The following is a 23,594-nucleotide window of genomic DNA, read 5'->3' as shown; positions in this document are numbered from 1 at the left end:
TGTGGCAAGCATGCGTATTGCAAGTGTGTGTGTGTCTCCCCCCTCAACACACACACACACACGTGGCATACGGGGGGAGAGCACACTTGCATGACAAGCTGATGATATGTATTTACAGACATGATCACATGGGTGTTGGACAGCCGGGTCTGAGTGCACACAGCCAGGCTACGGTGACCACACACAGCACACATCAGCAGGCTGCTCCATGTGAAATGGACCATCAGATCAGGCAGCAGGCAATCTGAATGTCATGTGTGTCCGGCCCAACACACGCGCCGCATTACTATGACAATATGACAAGCCAACAGCGCCACAAATACGCCACTTTGAGTCACATATCACCTAAAATACGACATAACAAATGCTGTTTTGTCAGTTATGGTGCTTTTTCTCGCTTTTTTAATATGTATATTTCCTTGTTGAATTTTAGCCATTTAAGCTCTTGTTATAAGACAGTGATTGGAGCACAGTAGTAAAGTTTCCTTCTGATAATCAGAGCTTTTGTAAATTACAGGCTCGAATCTCGTGAGTGGCATTTATTTTTTAATTAACCAGGGCTGTTTAACTGCAAGGTTCTGTATTGCGTCCCCTTTTATTTATGATTTATATCAACTCAGTGATATTCACTAATTATACAGCTGGTTTTTATTTTATTTTCATCCACATCACAGGCACAATGTGGTGCAACACATTCCAGCTGCTCGCACTGTGTTCGTCCACACGCATGATGGTTCGTGGTTCCCTGTTTTGTGTTTGGTTTGCGGATTTTCTTCCGGTTCTCTCATGTTATGTGTGAAGGGGCCCTATACGCCAACATTTAAGCCCCCGTCACGTATAGCAAGAATGTGGAGGAAACATTCCGACATGGCAAATATTGCCATAAGCCAATGCAGTGGGGAGGAAAAGAGATGTGGTCAGCCGTGGTCCAAACACATCCGGACTGCCTCTTGCACACCTGCAGGATGCAGCCCAAACATATTTCAAACAACAGTCAGATGACACAGACTGCTGTCAGACGGCACCGACATTGGAGCTGTTACTCACCCACTTACTCACCCACGCAATCAAATCTCCACTCGTCCTCAGATTCCAGGTGGTAAACTGACCTCTCATCAGTGTGTGTCTCACATGATGGAGTGCGTGTACGTGCGTAGAAATGTTCGCTTAGCTGCATGTACAACCCCTGGCAAAAATTATGGAATCACCGGCCTCAGAGGATGTTCATTCAGTTGTTTAATTTTGTAGAAAAAAAGCAGTTCACAGACATGACACAAAACTAAAGTCATTTCAAATGGCAACTTTCTGGCTTTAAGAAACACTATAAGAAATCAAGAAAAAAAGATTGTGGCAGTCAGTAACGGTTACTTTTTTAGACCAAGCAGAGGAAAAAAATATGGAATCACTCAATTCTGAGGAAAAAATTATGGAATCACCCTGTAAATTTTCATCCCCCAAATTAACACCTGCATCATATCAGATCTGCTCATTGACATTGACCCTATGTGTCTTTTTGCAAGGAATGTTTTCGCAGTTTTTGCTCTATGGCAAGATGCATTATCATCTTGAAAAATGATTTCATCATCCCCAAACATCCTTTCAATTGTCCAAAATATCAACATAAACTTGTGCATTTATTGATGATGTAATGACAGCCATCTCCCCAGTGCCTTTACCTGACATGCAGCCCCATACATGCATAGGTGTATGTGTAATAATACGTGCGTACAGAGGTGACATCCCCTTCAGCTGTGTTGCTGGGTGCTGCACCGAGCCTCTGACTTACACACAGTGCCACATACATGTTATTACATAACAACATTTCCTTCGCCCTCCCTGGTCGGGGTCCAATGGAGGTGGACAAATGTGGAACAACATGTCGGCAGGCTTTTTTGAACATGTAAATTGTGATCAGATGGTTGTGAGATTACACATGGTCCACCGTCAGATAGGTGTCCCATCGCAATGGTGCACGGAGAGTTTTGAACATGTGCGTCACACTCGGGGCCGCCGCTCAATTTTGACCAACTGTGTCGACTTCCACAGATGGCTGTCAGAATGTTTTGGAACTGAAATTCGACAGTTTTCGGATGGGTGCCATTTCATAAGTCCGACGCCACTCTGCGTGATTCCGGCTATGGGGGTATTACATTCCACTTTGCTCAGTCAGAGATTATAGACAATTTAAACAAAAAAATAAAATTGTTTACCTATTTTCAAATAAATGTATGAACATTTAAATAAATCTTTTTTTTTTTTTTTTTTGCCAATACTTTTTGTTTGGTCAAATTGAAGTGACCCTGATATTATCACATCTTCTTTTGGGGGGACAAAATCTGAAAAGTTGATCAGATTATGATCATCCAGTTTAGCCCACTGGAACATGGGCTGGCAGTAAATAATGAAAAAAAGTCCTCCCTGAATGATTTACACCATCTTTTATGTCAGAGCAGCAAAATTGGCTCTGTGTGGTGTCAGCAATTTGCTGCAGGATTTCAAATTCTGTCTGACCTAATAGATTGACAAATAGAATGTTGTAAAATTTGCTGACCAATTAAAACCCCAATTCCAATTAAGTAAAAGTGAATGTAGTAAAAGAGTGTGGGTACTAGACTGGCCTGCCTGCAGTCCAGACCTGTCGTCCATTGAAACTGTGGTGCATTATGAAGCGCAAAATACAACAACGGAGACCCCATAGTGTTGAACAACTGAGTCGTACATCAAGAAAGATTCGGAAAGAATTCCACCTACAAAGCTTCAACAATTTGTGTCCTCAGTTTCCAAATGCTGATTGAGTGTTGTTAGAAGGAAAGTTGATGTAACACAGTGGTAAAGATACCACTGTCCCAGCTTTTTTGAAACAGGCATCCATTTCAAAATGAGCAAATATTTGCACAAAAACAATAAAGTTTATCAGTTTGAACATTAAATATCTTGTCTTTGTGGTGTATTCAATTGAATATAGGTTCAAGAGGATTTGTAAATCATTGTATTCTGTTTTTATTTACATGTTGTATTCTGTTTTTATTTACGTTACACAACGTCCCAACATCATTACTAATTTGAAAAATAAATGAAAGGCATCAGAAGGCGGATGCATAGCCTGCAAGATCTATACACCACAATATACTGTTAATGTACAAGTAAATATAAATGTGCCTTCATTATGAAATCAGTCATACAAATCAATCACAAATATTTTGATAATCAATATGTGCTTTAAGATAATATAGAATAAGATAAGATAAGATAATATAATATAAGACTTTATTGATCTCACAGTGGAGAAATTCACGTTACATCAGCTCTTAAAAACACAAGATGGGGGCGAGTAGAGGAAAATTTGCGAAAAACTGCGTGTGCAAGGATAAGCAATAATAATACTTGTAACAATACAATAAAATAAGAAAATGAGGTAGAAATAGTATATATATATATATATATATATATATATATATATATATATATATATATACGAGGTCTATTAGAAAAGTATCCGACCTTATTGTTTTTTTCAAAAACCATATGGATTTGAATCACGTGTGATTGTGTCAGCTAATCTTGAACCTTCGTGCGCATGCGTGAGTTTTTTCACGCCTGTCGGTTGCGTCATTCGCCTGTGAGCAGGCTTTGAGTGAGGAGTGGTCCACCCCTCTCATCGTTTTTTTCATTGTTTAGGAATGGCTCAGAGACTGCCGCTTTGCTTGAACAAAATTTTCCGCGACGCGCGGAATTCCTCCGCACGTCTGTTTCAATGTGCTGAAAAAGTGCTGATGTCCACGTCTTTTCACAATTCCTGTGCTAGCTAGATGACATCCCGGATAAAACACAGCGTCCAGTTTGGAAATGAACACACATTCCACTGTTACAGGCGTTTTTGTCATGGAAAGAGGAGCGGAGGCTTCGCGCGTCGCAGCGGTGCCACATGGCGCAAAGCAACACCGTGATGAAGCCTCACAGGACATGTTCTGGCATATCCAGGCACATCCACAATTTCTCGGATAATCACTCGATGGAAAAACCACTGACAGCTGTCTGAACGCCATCTCAAAGCCGTCCTGTAAGACCAAAACGGAGGTGGTTTTGTCTCGCTCCAGTAGCGAATCTATTGTGACGCGCGAAGCCTCCAATCTGCTTTCCATGACAAAATCTCTTGTTAAAAGTGAAATCTGCCGGAAAATGGTTGATGTCCAGCTCTTGTGATAACGAGAGAAATTGCACACGATGGTCACGGATCCATACAGCCATCCGTTTAGAAATGAAATGGTCGCTCAGCCTGTCGATGGCGGCTTCGGAGCGCAGTGCACCACCAGTCGCTCTGGGCCATCCTTAAAGTGACAGTAACACTCCGTAATCTCTTTGAAGCCCATAAAATTTTCACCAAAAACCATCTGAATTTCTCGAATGGTGTCCACTTTGATGTCCTTCACAGTTTCTGAAAAAATTTTGATCAAGCAAAGTGGCAGTCTCTGAGCCATTCCTAAATAATGAAAAAAATGACGAGAGGGGTGGACCACTCCTCACTCAAAGCCTGCTCACAGGTGAATGACGCAACCGACAGGCGTGAAAAAACTCACGCATGTGCACAAAGGTTCAAGCTTGGCTGACGCAATCACATGTGATTCAAATCCATATGGTTTTTGAAAAAAATAATAAGGATGGATACTTTTCTAATAGACCTCATATATATATATATATATATATATATATATATATATATATATATATATATATATATATATATATATATATATATATATATATATTTTCTTCAAGTTCCACCAAAGATTTTCAATTGGATTAAGATCCGGACTATTTGCAGGCCATGATATTGACCGTATGTGTCTTTTTGCAAGGAATGTTTTCACAGTTTTTGCTCTATGGCAAGATGCATTATCATCTTGAAAAATGATTTCATCATCCCCAAACATCCTTTCAATTGATGGGATAAGAAAAGTGTCCAAAATATCAACGTAAACTTGTGCATTTATTGATGATGTAATGACAGCCATCTCCCCAGTGCCTTTACCTGACATGCAGCCCCATATCATCAATGACTGTGGAAATTTACATGTTCTCTTCAGGCAGTCATCTTTATAAATCTCATTGGAACGGCACCAAACAAAAGTTCCAGCATCATCACCTTGCCCAATGCAGATTCGAGATTCATCACTGAATATGACTTTCATCCAGTCATCCACAGTCCACGATTGCTTTTCCTTAGCCCAGTGTAACCTTGTTTTTTTCTGTTTAGGTGTTAATGATGGCTTTCGTTTAGCTTTTCTGTATGTAAATCCCATTTCCTTTAGGCGGTTTCTTACAGTTCGGTCACAGATGTTGACTCCAGTTTCCTCCCATTCGTTCCTCATTTGATTTGTTGTGTATTTTCGATTTTTGAGAAATATTGCTTTAAGTTTTCTGTCTTGACGCTTTGATGTCTTCCTTGGTCTACCAGTATGTTTGCCTTTAACAACCTTCCCATGTTGTTTGTATTTGGTCCAGAGTTTAGACACAGCTGACTGTGAACAACCAACATCTTTTGCAACATTGCGTGATGATTTACCCTCTTTTAAGAGTTTGATTATCCTCTCCTTTGTTTCAATTGACATCTCTCATGTTGGAGCCATGATTCATGTCAGTCCACTTGGTGCAACAGCTCTCCAAGGTGTGATCACTCGTTTTTAGATGCAGACTAACGAGCAGATCTGATTTGATGCAGGTGTTAGTTTTGGGGATGAAAATTTACAGGGTGATTCCATAATTTATTCCTCAGAATTGAGTGAGTCCATATTTTTTTTCCTCTGCTTGGTCTAAAAAAGTAACCGTTACTGACTTCCACAATTTTTTTTTCTTGATTTCTTATAGTGTTTCTTAAAGCCAGAAAGTTGCCATTTGAAATGACTTTAGTTTTGTGTCATGTCTGTGATCTGCTTTTTTTCTACAAAATTAAACAACTGAATGAACATCCTCCGAGGCCGGTGATTCCATAATTATTGCCAGGGGTTGTATATAAATTGTGGCTTGATCATTTTTCGCTCGCCGGCTTCTCCTCTGCTATCCACTGTGCTATATTTTTGTTCTCTGTTGGCATGTGGTGATGATGTCACAGATAGGCAGACTGAATCAAGTAACGTTTAACATATTTATCATGAAAACTGCTATCCATACAAAATCTGTTGCGCTTAAATTCAATGTCGATACAATCAATTTATTTACCTTTTGAAACGATATTAGATCAATATATGTTGTCCGAAAGGCCAACCTGTTGAGCACAGATCGATGTTGTTATATCGTAGGAATATAAATCGATACATCAATGTAGCTGATGAATTGTTACACCCCTAATATACAAGTAACCAAAAACAGTACTTTGCTATTGATGCTTTACACATGAGCAGGGTAATTACATATGCTTAAAGATAGATGTATCTTAGTACATGTTCTGTGTACATTCTGGACATATATGTACACTTGGAGGCAAAAATGTAGAAAAAGATTAAACTATTTGCATTTTTCAGGTACATCTTCGCTACCACTGGTTATGGTATCGCTCTGCAGAAAGGTTCCTACTGGAAACGGCAGGTGGATCTGGCTATCCTGGCCATCATTGGAGATGGTGAGAAACGAACACACAAACTTTTTCTTGCACAGGAAATCGCGGTGCACCTCACTCTTGAGAGAGAAATGGTCATTTTTTTTCTTACCCGCATTGTAATCTGCACTTCAGTAGTTCTCTGCAGCCTCGTCTGACAGCACAATGGAGAAGCAGTGAAGTATAAATAGTCCTTTGATGTTATTCTGGACACAAAAGCTGCTCTAAACACAGGGCAGCATGTAAGTTATTCTAATATATTCCTCTGCTGCACCAGATCCAAGCGTGTGCACGACTATTACTCTCATTCCTTTATTACAGTAGCCTCAGAAGTTACATAAACAGTTTCCTGGTGCAAAATGGAGAGAAAGAGAGAGGCAGCTGTGGCTTTTAGTGACAGATTAATTTACATTTTACAACAAAAGCATTGTGCAGATGCCAACGTTCACATCCACTCACATTAAGTGCACTAAATTTGATTAAATGAACATGGATGTCATAATAATCTTCTCCTGCTGAACCTCATCGGGGCTGTGGAGCATGGAAGGCGATCGCACTCGATATTTCAGAGCTGGACTGTGCACACTGCTAATCACTCGCCATTTCTCTGGAAAGAGAGTCAGACAGGATGAGAGAAAGAAGTAAGCAGGGAAATTAGAAGCTGCTCTCAGAGACTTTATGCTGTACCCAGTTTTACTCTGAAGTGTTACTGCTGAGGAGTGCACAACTTTTCCAAAGTGGCACAGTTTTAGGGGATAGAACAATATAACACTTCTGTAAGACGTGCTTCACGGTGCTGTGCAGAAACTGTGACACTGGCAAAGATACATGTACAAAGGCACATGCATGAAAACTATCAGGCTGGATGGTCAGGGATTGCAGTCCACACATGCACAGCTCATACAAACAGGTGTGGTTATTAGAAGGCTTTATTTAGGTGGATATGCTGATATGAAGCTGGTATGAAGGCACAAGGCACGACAAACTGGCAAGGGACAACTTATATAACCCCAGGTCGTAATCAGCAAATCAGAAACAGCTGTACATGGAAAGCACCAGAACCAGGGCCTGGCCAGAGAGAGAGAGAGAGAGAGAGAGAGAGAGAGAGAGAGAGAGAGAGAGAGAGAGAGAGAGAGAGAGAGTACCCATCACCAAGAACCAAAGAGAAAGACAAGAGAAGCAGAGACAGACAGACCCAAGCAGAAAAAAAACCCCACAAGAGAATAAACAAACCAAAACCAATGAACAGCAAAAATAACTAACAGAACAAAATACTAAAATAAAACAGAAAACCAAACAAAAACTCAAACCCTGACAAAAATGACTGACCCGAGATGTGTTAGAATCAGTTAACCACACACAGTCCCCATCTTACTGCAATCAATCTAACAATAATAATAATAATAATAATAATAATAATAATAATAATAATAATAATAATCTAACAATCTAACAATGCTGTGATCTTTGTGGAACCATTGGATAATCTGGATGTCAGTCTGTGTGAGGATAAGTGTATCTGTATACAGTGAAGGTGATGAGCTTGTCAAAACTTTTACTAATCTCATGAGTGACATGTCATGTTTCTGGGTCCTTGGCCTTTGAGATCAAGAGACGCCTTTCTGTGTAGAGTTTGCATGTTCTGCCCATGTTTATGTGGGTTCTTTCCGAGTACTCTGGCCTCCTCCCATATCCAAAGGCATGCAGGTTAGGTGGGTTGGAAATTTTGAATTGTCCGTAGGTGTGCCTGCGGGTGTGAATGTGTTTGTCTATATGTGGCCCTGCGACAGACTGGCGTCCTGTCCAGGGTGTACCCCGCCCCTTCCTCTATGACCGCTGGGTTAGGCTTCAGCTCCCCACGACCCTTAATTGGACTAAGTGGTTGAAGAGGAGTGTTTGAGGATTAAAGCCAAGATGGTGAGTGGCATAACTAATGACACCCTTTAGTACAGTTTACCATAGACATCACGGGATGGTTTTTATACATTTCCAAGTCACTTTTCCACAACAGTAGCCCCAGTTTTCACCTGTTAAATCTGATAATTCATGTTTTGTGGCTCATGATTTATTCTGACATCACAAATTTTTCAAACATGTTTCCTAATTGCTCACAGTGTTCTACCACACTACTTTTTACAACAAATGCACCTGCTTTCGAGCCCTGGTTAAGTATTAAATGTCTTTTTCCAATATAAACATACACATTCAGCTGTCACAAATCAGCAAGTGAGTGTTGCCTGTGTGTTGAAGACCCCAGTGGCAGGAGATGACCAAGGACATGCTCACAGTTCACCTGGCTACAGTAGATAGATTTCTTTTGAGACATGATAATGTATGAATTGTTGGACTGTGTTGTTGCCATCCAGAACCTGGATGGTTCTGTGGTTTAGTGGAGGTGGCAACACATTTTGCTAGAGCAGCAAGTAGACTCCTTGGCTGGATGTCAGATTGTGTCATGCTTGAAATATGCTATATTGCAAGGTGTGGGACATCTCTGAAGTGTCTCTCCAAAACTTTTCTCCCACAAGCCTAAATTTCACCTGGTAAAATAAGCACCTGTTTGCATATGCATGAACTGAGAGCTGACCCCACTACAGATGCAGACTGTGATGCAGACTGTCTGTCATCTTCTCTCAGACAGGATGAGCCATGCCTCACCTCACTAAACAGTTACTGGTGAGACATGAGGGTTCCCCAGCCCAAACTGACATCTATAACTGAAACAGAAATACAATAACTGTGGTTCATGCACAGTAAATTTTGCTGAGTAAAATATACTCTGCCGGGATAACATTTGGTCCCAGTCTGAATAGAGTAAAATTACACTCTAATATAGAGTGAAATCAGCTCTACCTTCTTGTCAAATCAAGTGTTTCTAATCCAATAAGAGTTGATTTTACAGTGTGATAGAGTTGATTTAGCACTGTAATAGAGTATATTTAACTCTATTTGGACTGGGACCAATTGTTATCCCAGTAGAGTAAATTTTACTCTGCAAAATTTACTGTGTGGAAACTAGAAAACACAGTAAAACTGTCCGCTGATGTGATGGAGTCCTGGGGCCTCATGTACAAAGCATGCTAACGCACAAAATCCTGGCGTACACCCGTGTCCACGTGCAGGGGTATCAAAAGTGGCGTGAACGTGGAAATGTTTGCAATTATACGGATGGATATAAATGCATGTGCAAAGTGATGCATAAAATGAGACTAACAGTGGCTGCATTAAAGTTGTTAGAGGACCTTGCAAATGGTGCAATCTGAAGTGAGTGTGTATTCAGTGAACACAAGGGTTTACTTGCAAATGACAATAATTTGCTCATAAACCGATTTCGATTACCAAGGCCAGTGTTACTGTAGGTGCGCACAGAACTGCTGCCGGCCCAGAGCGCAATACGGCAAAGGGCCAGGGGTTGTCTGTGCCCACACAGGTGCTGATCGGTCAGGCATGTGCCAGTCAACCTTGTGCAAGCCATGCCAGCTGTGTGGAATGCAATCATCCAAATCTCATCCAGGTACATTCCAACAATACAGCGCATTTTGCAGAGAGAGCCGGTTTCCCGAATGTAATTGGAGCTATTAACTGCACGCATGCTGTGATAAAGGTGCCATCACATGATGAGTTTGTTTCTGTTAATAGGAAACATTTTCATTCAAATCATTTAACATACCCACGTTTGCAATTATATGGATGGATATAAAAGCACACGTAAAAGTGATGCGTAAAATGGCACTAACAGTGGACCACCAGCACGGGCACATTTGGGCATGTGCACATGCAATTATGTTTTTATTATTATTATTATTAATGTCTGTTTTATTTTTGCTTGATGGTGAGCTGCAGAGCTTCTTAACAGACTTCCTGTGTTCCATATTTGTCAATAAACGCATGTGTAAATTGTGATGTAACACTGTAAGCGGAGGCATATCTCACCTTGTGAACATCAGTGTGTGCGCGCTGTTCTGTCTGTCGGCCTCACACACACTCACGCTCCGCAGATCCCCCAAATATTTTTCCACTTTCATGATTAATCCGTTTAACAGCATACTGAATAAAAAAAACTACTCCTTTGTGTCTCCACATCGTTTCCAGTCATCTAGAGTAGGGATGGGTATTGATAAGATTTTATCGATATCGATGCCATTATTGATTCTGCTTATCGATCCGATTCCTTATCGATTCCCTTATCAATACCTCGTGAATTTTGTACTAAAAGTAGGCTTTACAGGTTTTCTATGTATTTCATTGAGTCTTAAAGTAAATAAATATGAAATTGGTCACTGTATCCTTGATCTCTGGACATAAATAAAAATAAACAAAACAGTGTTTCGCTTTGAAGTTATTAATTCAGACTGGATTCTATCATTCTAACTTGACTCACCAGAGATCCACGCAGCGTTTGGAGCTGTGTGAACAGAACGGAGGATGATTCTCGTTTCTTTCTAGCAACAAGACAGGAGTCCCAGTTAGTAACATTAATCTGCAGAAAAGTGACTCACGAATGACACATTCAGGGATGAAAGTGGTGAAAAAGAAAAAAAGCTGAAACCCAAAATTACCCCTCAACACCACCTGCACGAAAATGTTTGAATTCTAGAACCTCTGAAATGCAATCTGGGACTATTCCAGATGATAAACTGGAGTGAGTGCAGCATCCATTTAGGTGAGAAAAAAACAACTTTCCTTATTCAAATTCATTCCAGTAGTATTCTGTTCTTACAAGGATGCAGCAGTTTTCTAGTTTGGCAGATATACTCAACAAAAATATAAACACAACACTTTTGGTTTTGCTCCCATTTTGTATGAGATAAACTCAAAGACCTAAAACTTTCTCCACATACACAATATCACCATTTCCCTCAAATATTGTTCACAAACCAGTCTAAATCTGTGATAGTGAGCACTTCTCCTTTGCTGAGATAATCCATCCCACCTCACAGGTGTGCCATATCAAGATGCTGATTAGACACCATGATTAGTGCACAGGTGTGCCTTAGACTGCCCACAATAAAAGGCCACTCTGAAAGGTGCAGTTTTATCACACAGCACAATGCCACAGATGTCACAAGATTTGAGGGAGTGTGCAATTGGCATGCTGACAGCAGGAATGTCAACCAGAGCTGTTGCTCGTGTATTGAATGTTCATTTCTCTACTGTAAGCCGTCTCCAAAGGCGTTTCAGAGAATTTGGCAGTACATCCAACCAGCCTCACAACCGCAGACCACGTGTAACCACACCAGCCCAGGACCTCCACATCCAGCATGTTCACCTCCAAGATCATCTGAGACCAGCCACTCGGACAGCTGCTGAAACAATCGGTTTGCATAACCAAAGAATTTCTGCACAAACTGTCAGAAACCGTCTCAGGGAAGCTCATCTGCATGCTCGTCATCCTCATCGGGGTCTCGACCTGACTCCAGTTCGTTGTCGCAACTTCGCACAGCCATTGAAGAGGAGTAGACCAACATTCCACAGGCCACAATTGACAACTTGATCAACTCTATGCGAAGGAGATGTGTTGCACTGCATGAGGCAAATGGTGGTCACACCAGATACTGACTGGTATCCCCCCCAATAAAACAAAACTGCACCTTTCAGAGTGGCCTTTTATTGTGGGCAGTCTAAGGCACACCTGTGCACTAATCATGGTGTCTAATCAGCATCTTGATATGGCACACCTGTGAGGTGGGATGGATTATCTTAGCAAAGGAGAAGTGCTCACTATTACAGATTTAGACTGGTTTGTGAACAATATTTGAGGGAAATGGTGATATTGTGTATGTGGAAAACGTTTTAGATCTATGAGTTCATCTCATACAAAATGGGAGCAAAACCAAAAGTGTTGCGTTTATATTTTTGTTGAGTGTAGTTCTGTAGGAAATCACTGAAGAAATTAACACATTGAAAATATCGTTTGACCGAAACAAACTGTCATTAAACCTAAATAAGACAGGGATGAAAAGGAGGTGTAAGAGTCACTAGGTGTTCACAGGAAAGACTTATTTATTTCTGTATGTATTTATTTATTTATGTATGTTCATTGTTAGTTGCTTTGATATTTTCTGTTGTGTTTCTATTCAGGTTCTTTTTGTCTCTTTCTCTAAAATTGTATATAATAATCATTAGATTATTAATATATAAACAAAAATAAATTTAAGAAATTTTACAATTTGAAAACAAATGCACCCGAACGTGATGACAGCTGCAACAGCTTAATGCTAACGTTTAACATTGAAAATGCCATAGACATGCTAACACATTAGCATCACTCCAGTTTTTAAGTTATAAAATACATCTATCAACTGTTTCAGAAGACCATAACAGGTCGGTTTAACATAGAAAAGGTAAATAATACTCACAGATGTATGCTCTTTAGGGTTTTAGTGGGGGAAAAGTAAGCGAAAGAAAGAAAGAATAAATGAAGCAATAGATCGAAGCATTACTTCAATCTGCGAACCACTGCTTCGGTTGGTTCAAGGTTCAAAGCAAAGCCGCGCTGCAGAAAAGTTGATTACGGACCCGCTGCAGGGTCTGTAATCAGTGTATAAAAATGATCATTTTCCTGACAAACACCCCCCAAAACAATGGCCACTCTGAAGGACCGATAACAGAATCGTTAAGCACAAAGCTTATTGATGTCAGTGGATCGAATAATTTCTTAACGATACCCGAAAGGAACCGGTTCTCGATACCCATACCTAATCTAGAGTATAATTTCTTTCCTGTGTTCATGTTGTCTCAGTTATGTTATGGGGAATCCCTGCTCAAAGGGCCTATTTACATGAAATTGCATATTTAAATAGGGCATGGCCAGGGAGGAGTTGGGTTCCATGCTCAATTCCATGTTCATTGGGATGTACAAATGGAACATGTGTGAATTCATGCCTACGCACACTTTAATACTTCTGAATATATAGTTGTATGCAAAGGTTTGGGCACCCCTGATAATTTTCATGATTTTCCTTTATAAATCATTCGTTGTCTGGATCAGAAATTTCAGTTAAACGTCATATAGCAAACAAACACAGTGATATTTGAGAAGTGAAATAAAGTTTCTAGCATTTACAGAAAGTGTGCAATAATTATTTAAACAAAATCGAGCAGATGCATAAATTTGGGCACCCTTGTCATTTTATTGATTTGAATACATTTAGCACTAAATATTGGAACACAAAATTGGTTTGGTAAGCTCATTGACCCTTGACTTCCTTACACAGGTGAATCCAATCATGAGAAAAGGTATTTAAGGTGGCCATTTGTAAATGCTTCCTCTCTTTCCATCTGACCTAATGAGTGGCAACATGGGAGTCTCTAAACAACTCTCAAATGACCTGAAAACAAAGATTGTTCAAAATTGTGGTTTAGGGAAAGGATATGAAAGCTTTCTCCAAGATTTCAGCTGTCAGTTTCCACTGTGAGGAACATAGTGAGGAACTGGAAGACCATGGGCACAGTACTAGTTAAGGCCTGAAATGGCAGGCCAAGAAAATCTCAGATGAGCTGAAGTGAAGGATGGTGAGAATAGTCATAGTCAACCCACAGACCTGCTCCAAAGACCTACAACATGATCTTGTAGCAGATAGTGTCTCTGTGCATCGTTCAACTATACAGAGCACTTTGCACAAGAAAATTCTGTATGATGCTGTAATGCAGAGGAAGCCTTTTCTGCATACATGCCACAACCAGAGTCTATTGAGGCATGTTAAGCACATTTGGAAAAGCCAGCTTCATTTTGGAATAAGGTGTTGTGGACTGATGATACGAAAATTGAGTTATTTGGACATACCAATGGGCGGCATGCATGTCCGAAAAAGAAGACAGCATTCCAAGAAAAACACTTGCTACCTACAGTAAAATTTGGAGGTGGTTCCATCATGCTGTGGGGCTGTGTGGCCAGTGCAGGTACTGGGAATGTTGTTAAAGTTGAAGGTCACATTGATTCCAATCAATATCACCAGATTCGTGAGAACAATGTTCATGAATCAGTTATCAAGTTTAACTTCAGCTGGCGCTGGTTCTTTCAACAAGACCCTAAAATCTACTAAGGAATTCATGCAGAGGAACAAGTACAATGTTCTGGAATGGCTATCTCAGTCCCTAGACCTGAATATTATTGAAAATCTGTGGTGTGATTTTACGTGGGCTGTTCATGCTCAGAAACCAACAAACCTAAGATGTTTTGTAAAGAAGAATGGTCCAAAATTCTTTCAACCAGAATCCAGACTCTCACTGAAATCTATAGGAAGTGTTTAGAGGCTATTTCGGCAAAAGGAGGATCTACTAAATATTGATGGTTTTTTGTTTGTTTTTTCTTTTTTCTTTTGGGGTGCCCAAATTTATGCACCTACCTAATTTTGTTTAAAGAATTATTGCACACTTTCTGTAAATACTAGAAACTTCATTTCACTTCTCAAATATCGGTGTGTTTGTCTGGTATATGATATATTTAACTGATTTCTGATCCAGACAACCAATGATTTATGAAGGAAAATCATGAAATTTACACCGCGTCCCGACGCGGTGCGTCCCGACGCGGTGCGTCCCGACGCGGTGCGTCCCGACGCGGTGCGGCGGCACAGGAAAAACACCTCCGTGTTGATAACCATTTGTAAAATCCAGGCGGCTTTTGATGGCTTTCAGTGGAGTGAGTATATGAGAAATTGTTTAACAGGCAGGACATGTTCCAACTTGTCCTTAAGGCTTTCAACAGAGGTGTTTTTCCTGTGGCGGAGCGTCGCGGCGGCTGCGTCCCGACGCGCGGACCCGTCCGCACGGACCCGTCCGCACGTCTTTCATTAAAAAAAATCTCCTTTAACAGTGGAATATCCGGATAAAATGCTGAAACCGACTTCTTCTGAAACTTCTCTGTTCTCTCACGACGTCCTGGATCAATAGAGCCTGAAATGTGGAGGTTTTCAGCTTGAACAGGCTGATGACGCCGCCTGAGAGCGCTGAGCGACGTCTCGCACCATGAAAAGTCCTTAAAGCGACAGAATCACCTCAAAATCTCTCATCAGCCGTTAAAATTTTCACTGAAAACCAGCTTAATTTTTCGAACCGTGTCCACTTCGATGTGTCTCACAGGTTTAGAAAAAATTTTGATCAAACAACGCGCCAGTCTCTCAGCAACTTCTCAGACAAAGGAATTCCGACGAGGGGCTGGACGACTCCTCCCACAAGGAGTGCTCACAGGCGAATGACGTCACCGACAGGCGTGGAAAAACTCACGCATGCGCACGAGGGTTCAAGCATGTCTGACGTAAAAACATATGAATGAAATCCATATAGTTTTTGAAAAAAATAAAAAGGACCGTAACTTTATTGACAGCCCTCGTATATATATATATATATATATATACGTGTATATATATATATATATATATATATATATATATAGAGAGAGAGAGAGAGCGAGAGAGAGAGAGAGAGAGAGAGAGAGATTACTGTGAGGCAGCACGGTGGATTAGTGGTTAGCACTGTTGCCTCACAGCAAGAAGGTCGTGGGGTTTGCATGTTCTCCCTGTGTTTGCGTGGGTTTCCTCAGGGTGCTCCAGTTTCCTCCCACATCCAGGTTTAGGTGGATTGGACTCTTTAAAATTATCCGTAGGTGTGTGTGTGGGTGTGTCTGTGTTTGTTTGTCTGTTTGTGGCCCTGCGACGGTCTGGCGTCCTGTCCTGGGTGTACCCCGCCTCACGCCCTATGACTGCTGGGATAGGCTCCAGCCCCCCCGCGACCCTTAATTGGACTAAGGGTAGAAGATGAATGAATGAATGAATGAATGAATGAATGAATGAATGAATGAATGATTACTGTGATAACACAGAGGACATAATTATCTTGGATTTTTTTTCTTTTTTGAGTTTTATCTGAAAGGGGGACACCAAACCCCACCAAATTTGTAAGACACAGCACCTAAGTATTATTTTGGTAAAAATAAACAGAAATCACTTAAACTAATTTATCTGAATTTACTTCTGATTTGATGGGCACACTGTGAATTTAATTCCCCCCCATAGACCAGTGTCTTAATCACTCGGTACTGCTGCAGAGAGCATGCCAAAAATGTGGCGATGAATTTAACCCATAGTGTCCCTGTCTGTTACATTTAAAACTCATGTTCCTGAACTGCTAATTAATTTAATAAATAAAACTCCAGTTGTGTTGTTTGACAGCACCACTTTTGAGAGCCTTAAACCCATGGGGAGATTGAATTTAATTGAACAATAAAGTAACAGTTATCAATTATTCACTTTATGTTTGTTTTGCGCTCGAGTCCTAATATAGCCGCCAAAAATAATACTCTCTGGCTTTCCCACAAACCCATCCATAAAAAGTATAACATGACTTTTCCCAGTGGTCGATTTTCTGTACTCCCCATGGTCCATATACATATATCTTATAGTCTACGTCACCATTGTAGAAAATTTAAAAATTGACCCTCATGTCACATATTGGTGACCCCTTTTCATGAAGTGACCCATAAGCGCAAGCTACCCCCCCGTACATGCATATTATTCTATATTAACATTGAATACCCAGTGAAGACATTTGCACCAGGAACCACATAACTTGTGCCAGGGTTATGGGGTGGTGTGATCTTGCCTTAAGACATTGATTGACTAGAAATACCTCTGTCTGCAGTGAGAATGATTAAAGGAACTGTGAGAGATATCTCATACAATTTGTGGAACATCTTCACCGACTAGTGTCACCGACTAACGTAATCATTAATGCTCTCTGCAGGTCCTCTGACCTTTGAACTCAGACGAGAAGGAATCCTGCCGTAAATTAGTTGGATGTTTGAAAGTCAAAATGCAAATGATGCCACTATTATGATGTAAGTGGTGGGCACAGGTCCGCTAATGTGCTAACCACTAATTATCGAAGATAATGTTTCCATTCTCAGATTTTTTTTCAGATAACTTTGAAAACCGTCATCAGATTAATTATCTTCTGATAAGTTTTGGTCTGATCATTTGTAGACCACTAATGTATTTTTGCAGAAATGGTAAACAAAGCTGAATAATTACAAACATTTATAAAATCTAAAATCAGTTAAGTACCTACCTATTAAATGTTTTATAGAAGATGTGTAGTTCTGTTCTCCATAAACAGAGGACAACTGGTCCTAAAAAAAACACTCTATCCTCTGCAGGCAAAGGAGAACTGGCCACAGAAAAGAAAAAAAAAAAAAAAGCTCATTTCTTTTGATCCCATACTGATATGTTGGCAATATTGCCCAAGTCATCCAGAGGCATACAGTTTTAACTTATGGGTAAAATTTTAACCGAACTAATTTCGGACAAGTTATTTAAATTACCGTCACGTGTGACGTTTTATAAAGTGAAAATATCAGATATATGTTTTAGTTTTAAAGTAATGCACTAATTTTGAAGGTTTTAGTTTGGACATGCTGTGCCCAGGTGCATTATGGGTACCTTAGTACATTCACGACAGAAGAAATGCATTTGAGATGCTCTGATCAGGCTCCACATGGACAACAGCATTAAACTCTTTGTATATTGTGCCTAAAACTCTCGTGAATATATTATTTGGGTTTATAGATGTTGTTATTGTGTTTGTTTTATGTAAAAATGCCAGAAGTAGTTCAGGTTGCTTCTCCATTATTTTCAATGGGAATCATTGTAATCGATTCCTGTTTGCTATTAGAGTCCTGCTTATGTCAAACTCTGTCTGTCGTCTTTGTCCCAGAGTAATATATAACATGTTTGAAATTCAGTTTGCGTTTATTAAATTTCACACATCTTAAACATAGCAGACACAGATTATCTGGAATTTTGTTTTGGCAAGTTTTCATTGTCTCTACTGCCATCTACTGGCCAGTGGTGTTCATGGTAGTATTTGCCCTAGTACTGAGCATCCAGTGGATGGCAGTGTTCTATTTATTTTGACACCAGTTATATCAGACGGTTATCTAATTACAACTTTTCTTTTTTTTTTTGAAAATGCCTTTTTTTTTACAAATAAAAAAATGTCATATTTTACAAAAGCACATTTATCTGTAAACACCAACACAAGACACACCTCACATTAACGTGTTGGTTTACATAGAATGAATGAGTCAACCAGTCAGTGTTAGCGGAGGCACATTTTACCCATAATCCTTTGCCATCTATCTGTGTTTGTTACAAAACTTCAGACTTAGTGCATTATTCAACATTAAAAGATATATTTTATATTTTAACTTTGTACAAATGACATAATTGACATTAATGGAGTTATTCTATCAGTATTAATGTTATTTATAAACCAAACCATAAGTCAGCACTGCTTTATTTTGCAAGACCTCCGCCTCACGGCAACGCTGTTGTTGAATAAAGAGTTAAGTTTCGCTGCTCCTCTCAGTTGCTTCGCTGCTGGAAGCTATGTAATAAGCAGGAGCTTCAGGCAGGGTACACAAAGACAGAAGTGCTGACTCATTGTTTGGGTCTGTAGTCGCCTTTGATACTACCAGAAACGATTGTGGTGTTAAAACTAAAAGTCAGTTGTTAGTAAAGTTGTTAGTAGTTGCAAGTGTACCGGAGACAATACTGAGAGTTACTTATCTGTAGCTTCCGATAAGTTTTTGGGTGGTGTATGGGTTTAGCTTTATAAAAGATAAATTTTCAGTTAGCTGATTATCTGTTATTGAAGCTAATTTTTTGGTTAGCTGTGCCCACCACTGTATGATGTACATGTCTGAGGTGAGCTAGAAAGCGAGGGATGAAAGGACCAGAAAGAGTCTGTGACAGGCAGAAAGAGGAAACAGATGGAGAGAGCAAAAATGATGAGAGAGGCAGTTTGTGAAGACTGCATGGAGGTGATGGAGAGGATGAAGTAGGTTGCCCAATGAGAGAGAACAAGATGAGGAAAAGTGCACCAGATACATAGGGTGAGAGAGAGGGGCGGAGCCTTGATAGATGAGCACGACTTGGTGTCAGGGCAGATGCTACTTGGTCAGAAGGAAACAATCTCTCTCTCTCTCTCTCTCTCTCTCTCTCTCTCTCTCTCTCTCTCTCTCTCTCTCTCTCTCTCTCTCTCTCTCTCTCTCTCTCTCTCTCTCTCTCGCTCGCTCGCTTTATTAGAATTCCATTTCCCCACACAAAACCATTTATATTGAAGTGAGTGCAACCCATAGTGGACATTGTAGCAAGATTTAGGTTAGCAGTATCCTTGCTGAAATGTAGAATTCCCTTCCTTAGGGCCACTTCACACATAACGCAAAGTTTGATGCAGAAACCGACTGAACAAGAGCGAAAAAAAAAAAAAACGAATTGGGGAACAGGTGAAAAGTTCCATCCGCTGTTGGAAGGGACACGCGGTTGGACAGGCGTGAACAATCCCGCGGCAACAGTTTTGTGCATGCATACATGCACACGAGCGAGGACGTAGGGGAAACCAGGGTGCAGCAGATCAGAAATGTTGTTTTGTGGCAGCATAAACACATTATGCATAGGTTTAGGTCATTTTATTGTGGATTTAATACAGCAAGTTATTGTTTATAAGGCTGTGTTATTTATTTCTCCCCAAGTGTAATTTACAGGTGTTTAAAATTGATTTTAACATTTTTGATTGAATCAGTGTCCAGGGGACAGTGAATCAACTTAGAATATAATGAAAAAACACATGAATATATGGTAATGCATATACAAACTATAAGCAAACCAACTGTGTAATGTGTGAGTGTCTTATATCGTGATATAAGTCCTTTGGAAACTATTATCTATACAACTGTCATAATTTCTGTTCAAATGTGAAAACAGTTGTTTATATACACAAATTATAGAAAAAAATCATGGAAACATAAATGTATAAGCTTCAACAAGTAATATTTGTCATCCACTTGATACTGGGGCTTAGTAAATCACTTTGTAGACTGATTCACTGTGCCCAATTCACTGTGCCCCAGGTGCATGTAACACACAAGTCATGTTATCAAATAGCTGATAGTCTGGAGAAGACATAACACATGCTCATCAGTTGGACGGGGTATTCTTCTAACTAATAACAATTTTTTGGGCCACCTTTCCTGTGTTGTGAGGAATAAATACATACACACTGAAATCCACAAAATTTATTTTTGATAGGAAAAAAACTGACTTCACTTGTCACTTAGTTTTACCCTTAATGTATCCAAAAACAAAACAAATTTATAAGGGGGATGTCTTTATGCATAAAAATATGGCATAACTGCTGCAAATATATGTAGTTTTGCAGATATAGCTACTGATTCACTGTGCCCCATCCATCCCATCCATCCATTTTCTTCTGCAAGGTCGGGTCGTGGGGGCAGCAACTCAAGTACAGATGCTGCACCAATCCGTCTGTCGATCCCATGCTCCATCCGTCCCTCTCTTGCAAACAAAACCCCGAGACACTCAAACTCCTCCACTTGAGGCAAGGACACTCCGCCGACCTGAAGTGGGCAAGCACCTTTTCCCGGTCAAGAACCATGGCCTCGGATTTGGAGGTGCTGATTTTCATCCCGGACGCTTCACACTTGGCTGCAAACCACTCCGCTGCACGCTGATGGTCCTGATGTGATGAAGCCAACAGAACCACATTGTCCACAAGCAGCAGAGATGAGATTCTGTGGTTCCCAAACCGGACCCCCTCTATACCCTGACTGCGCCTAGAAATTCTGTCCATAAAGGTAATGAACAGAACCGGTGACAAAGGGCAGCCCTGGCGGAGGCCACTGTGCACTGGAAACAGGCTTGACTTACTACCGGCAATGCGAACCAAGCTCCTGCTGTGGTCATACAGGGACCGGATAGCCCTTAACAAAGGACCCCGGACCCCGTACTCCCGGAGCACCCCCCACAAGGCGCCTCAAGGGACATGGTCGAACGCCTTCTCCAAATCCACAAAACACATGTGGACTGGTTGGGTGAACTCCCATAAACCCTCGAGCACCTGATGGATGGTGCCCTGTGATTCAACAAAATCAGAACATCATAAGAACAATGAGTTTACTGTTTAAATGTAAGACAATCATGTTACTAGTCATGATTCTGTTTTCACTGTAAAAAAACACAAACACAACCACACAGACACACACACACAAAACAATAATATTAATAATAATTAATATTTAATTCCTGTTCTAAAGAGCGACCAATACAAGAATTATCCTCCTCCTGGATATAAACATGGAAGTACTGAACTGACATGGATGACTTATTCTTCCTTTTATTTTTTACATGAATGACCTGATGCGCTCATACCATGAACACATCAGCCGGGTCTGCATGTACCTCTGTCCAGCGCACACTGAAGTGCTGGTGATGGCATTGCAATGGTGATATGTGGTTTTATTTATTACAGTGTGAGGACAGTCAGCTGATGCATGCGCCTTGTGGTGGCATCTCGTTAGGTGATATTATGCATGGCACAATATGTGTTCCCCAGCTGTGTGTAGTGATGACACATTGGTCAGGTGCAGCTTTGACTACATGCTTTTTGCTGTGTGCGCTGAGATGTGTTTGGGGCGATCCAGTTTGTTTTTATTTTTCCCTATGTCATCATTGTTTGCAGACATGCATGCAGCACCGTGCCTTGCACATGGGTTATTGGCGCACATGTGACAGTATGTGTTCCCCAGTTTTGCATTGCCCCACCGTCGTGGCTGCGATATGGAGCAGCGCACACTGCAGGACTACAGCACTGGCCGTGGCCGGTGGTCAGCCCCCATCCCATGTGATTTCGAATGTCATCCAATGCATGACATGATTACATGTCAGCCATGGTCCTCTGACAAATGCATAACTGTAGTGTGTGCGTGCGTGTGTGACCATGTCAGTCAATACATGATCAACACCCGGCACGCCCACCTTCCATTGTAGCAACACGCTCACATAGATGGGCTCACGGCTCCAGCCTGTGGGGCAATTGAGCTGGCCATGCTGATTTTTCTGTGAGGGTGTCAGTCAGGCTGTGACATGAAGGAAGGACAGTGGAGGTTGCGATCACATGTCACGTGATGTGCCTGTCCAGTCAGCTGGTGTGCTGGTGCTGTGACATGCAGCCGGGCTGGATTCTTATTTGGATCTCTGTTGTAGTGGTGTAGGTTTGCAGAATGCCATGGTGTTCCACAGCTATGCCATGATGGACATGACAGCCATGCAGCTGCGCAAGCTTTGCTGACCATGATCACACTGCGATCACACTGCACTGCAGCCATTGTCCACAACCTCAACCACACCTCAACTATAGGCTCGTGGTGTGTGTGTGGGTGTGGGAAAAACACACTCACAAGGCATCTGTGTTGTGGGGGAGGGACCACCCTACACACTTACATGCCATTTGTGTTGGGGGTGCGCATGCATACTCGCATGCTATTTATGTTGGGGGGAGGACACACCGCTCACTCGCATGCCATTTGTGGTGGTGGTGTGGCACACGCACACAATCATGCCATTTGTGTTGCAGGGAGGGGGAGATGGCACACTTCCATGCCATGTGTGTTACTCTGTAACACACTTGTGGGGCACTTTGAAAATGTGGGGCCTTTCGCACAGCCAGCTCGAAAGTAGTCATCTGCTCTCTGTTTTTGTGCTGGCTGCGCGAATGGCCCCAACTTTCCTAAAATTCCCCGCGAATGGTGTTGGATGTTCATGGGTGGCCCCTGGACTCCGGCCGACTCCGGCTGAGAATGGGTCAAATGCTCATTCATCTGGCATTCTACGACATTTGGCCGCTGGTGTGAAGGCTGCCTTGATCGCGCCATATATTATTATTATTATTGTTTTATTGTTATTATTATTTTGTTCCAAAGTCCTTCTAAATTGTATATTATTATTCCAGTTGTAGTTCATAATGGGTAAGTGCTGTTATTCTGTTGCAGTACTATTTCCTTATTTTAGTGAAGTTACAGACAGACTTTGTATAATTGGCTTAGCACTAGCTACTTTTGGTGGCTGTGGACCTTAAAGCAGTGATTCAGGATGGATTTCATTTTTCACATGCCTTGAAAACTCACAAGTGTCACATATTGCAATAT

At 41.0% G+C, this 23,594-nt stretch overlaps 1 protein-coding gene and 1 long non-coding RNA gene across 2 annotated transcripts in view; one reads left to right on the top strand and one right to left on the bottom strand.

Moving 5' to 3' along the window:
- grin2aa (glutamate receptor, ionotropic, N-methyl D-aspartate 2A, a) overlaps nt 1-23,594 on the top strand; it is a 648,709-nt gene that overhangs the window by 609,918 nt on the left and 15,197 nt on the right. The window contains exon 13 of the mRNA XM_034191285.1: nt 6,519-6,616. Within this exon, the coding sequence (XP_034047176.1) occupies nt 6,519-6,616 (98 nt within the window). The remainder of the gene's footprint in view (nt 1-6,518; nt 6,617-23,594) is intronic.
- Nucleotides 600-16,853, bottom strand: LOC117528655. The gene is made up of 3 exons (XR_004565849.1): nt 16,843-16,853; nt 2,432-2,436; nt 600-745 (listed from the first exon to the last, which is right to left on the bottom strand). It is a non-coding gene; the product is annotated as an uncharacterized LOC117528655 (long non-coding RNA).

The sequence above is a fragment of the Thalassophryne amazonica genome, chromosome 16 (genome assembly GCF_902500255.1).
Source record: "Thalassophryne amazonica chromosome 16, fThaAma1.1, whole genome shotgun sequence".
In the NCBI taxonomy this organism is placed as follows: domain Eukaryota; kingdom Metazoa; phylum Chordata; class Actinopteri; order Batrachoidiformes; family Batrachoididae; genus Thalassophryne; species Thalassophryne amazonica.
The sequence above is the reverse complement of the archived record's forward strand: the minus strand, read 5'-3'. Positions and strand labels throughout refer to the sequence as shown.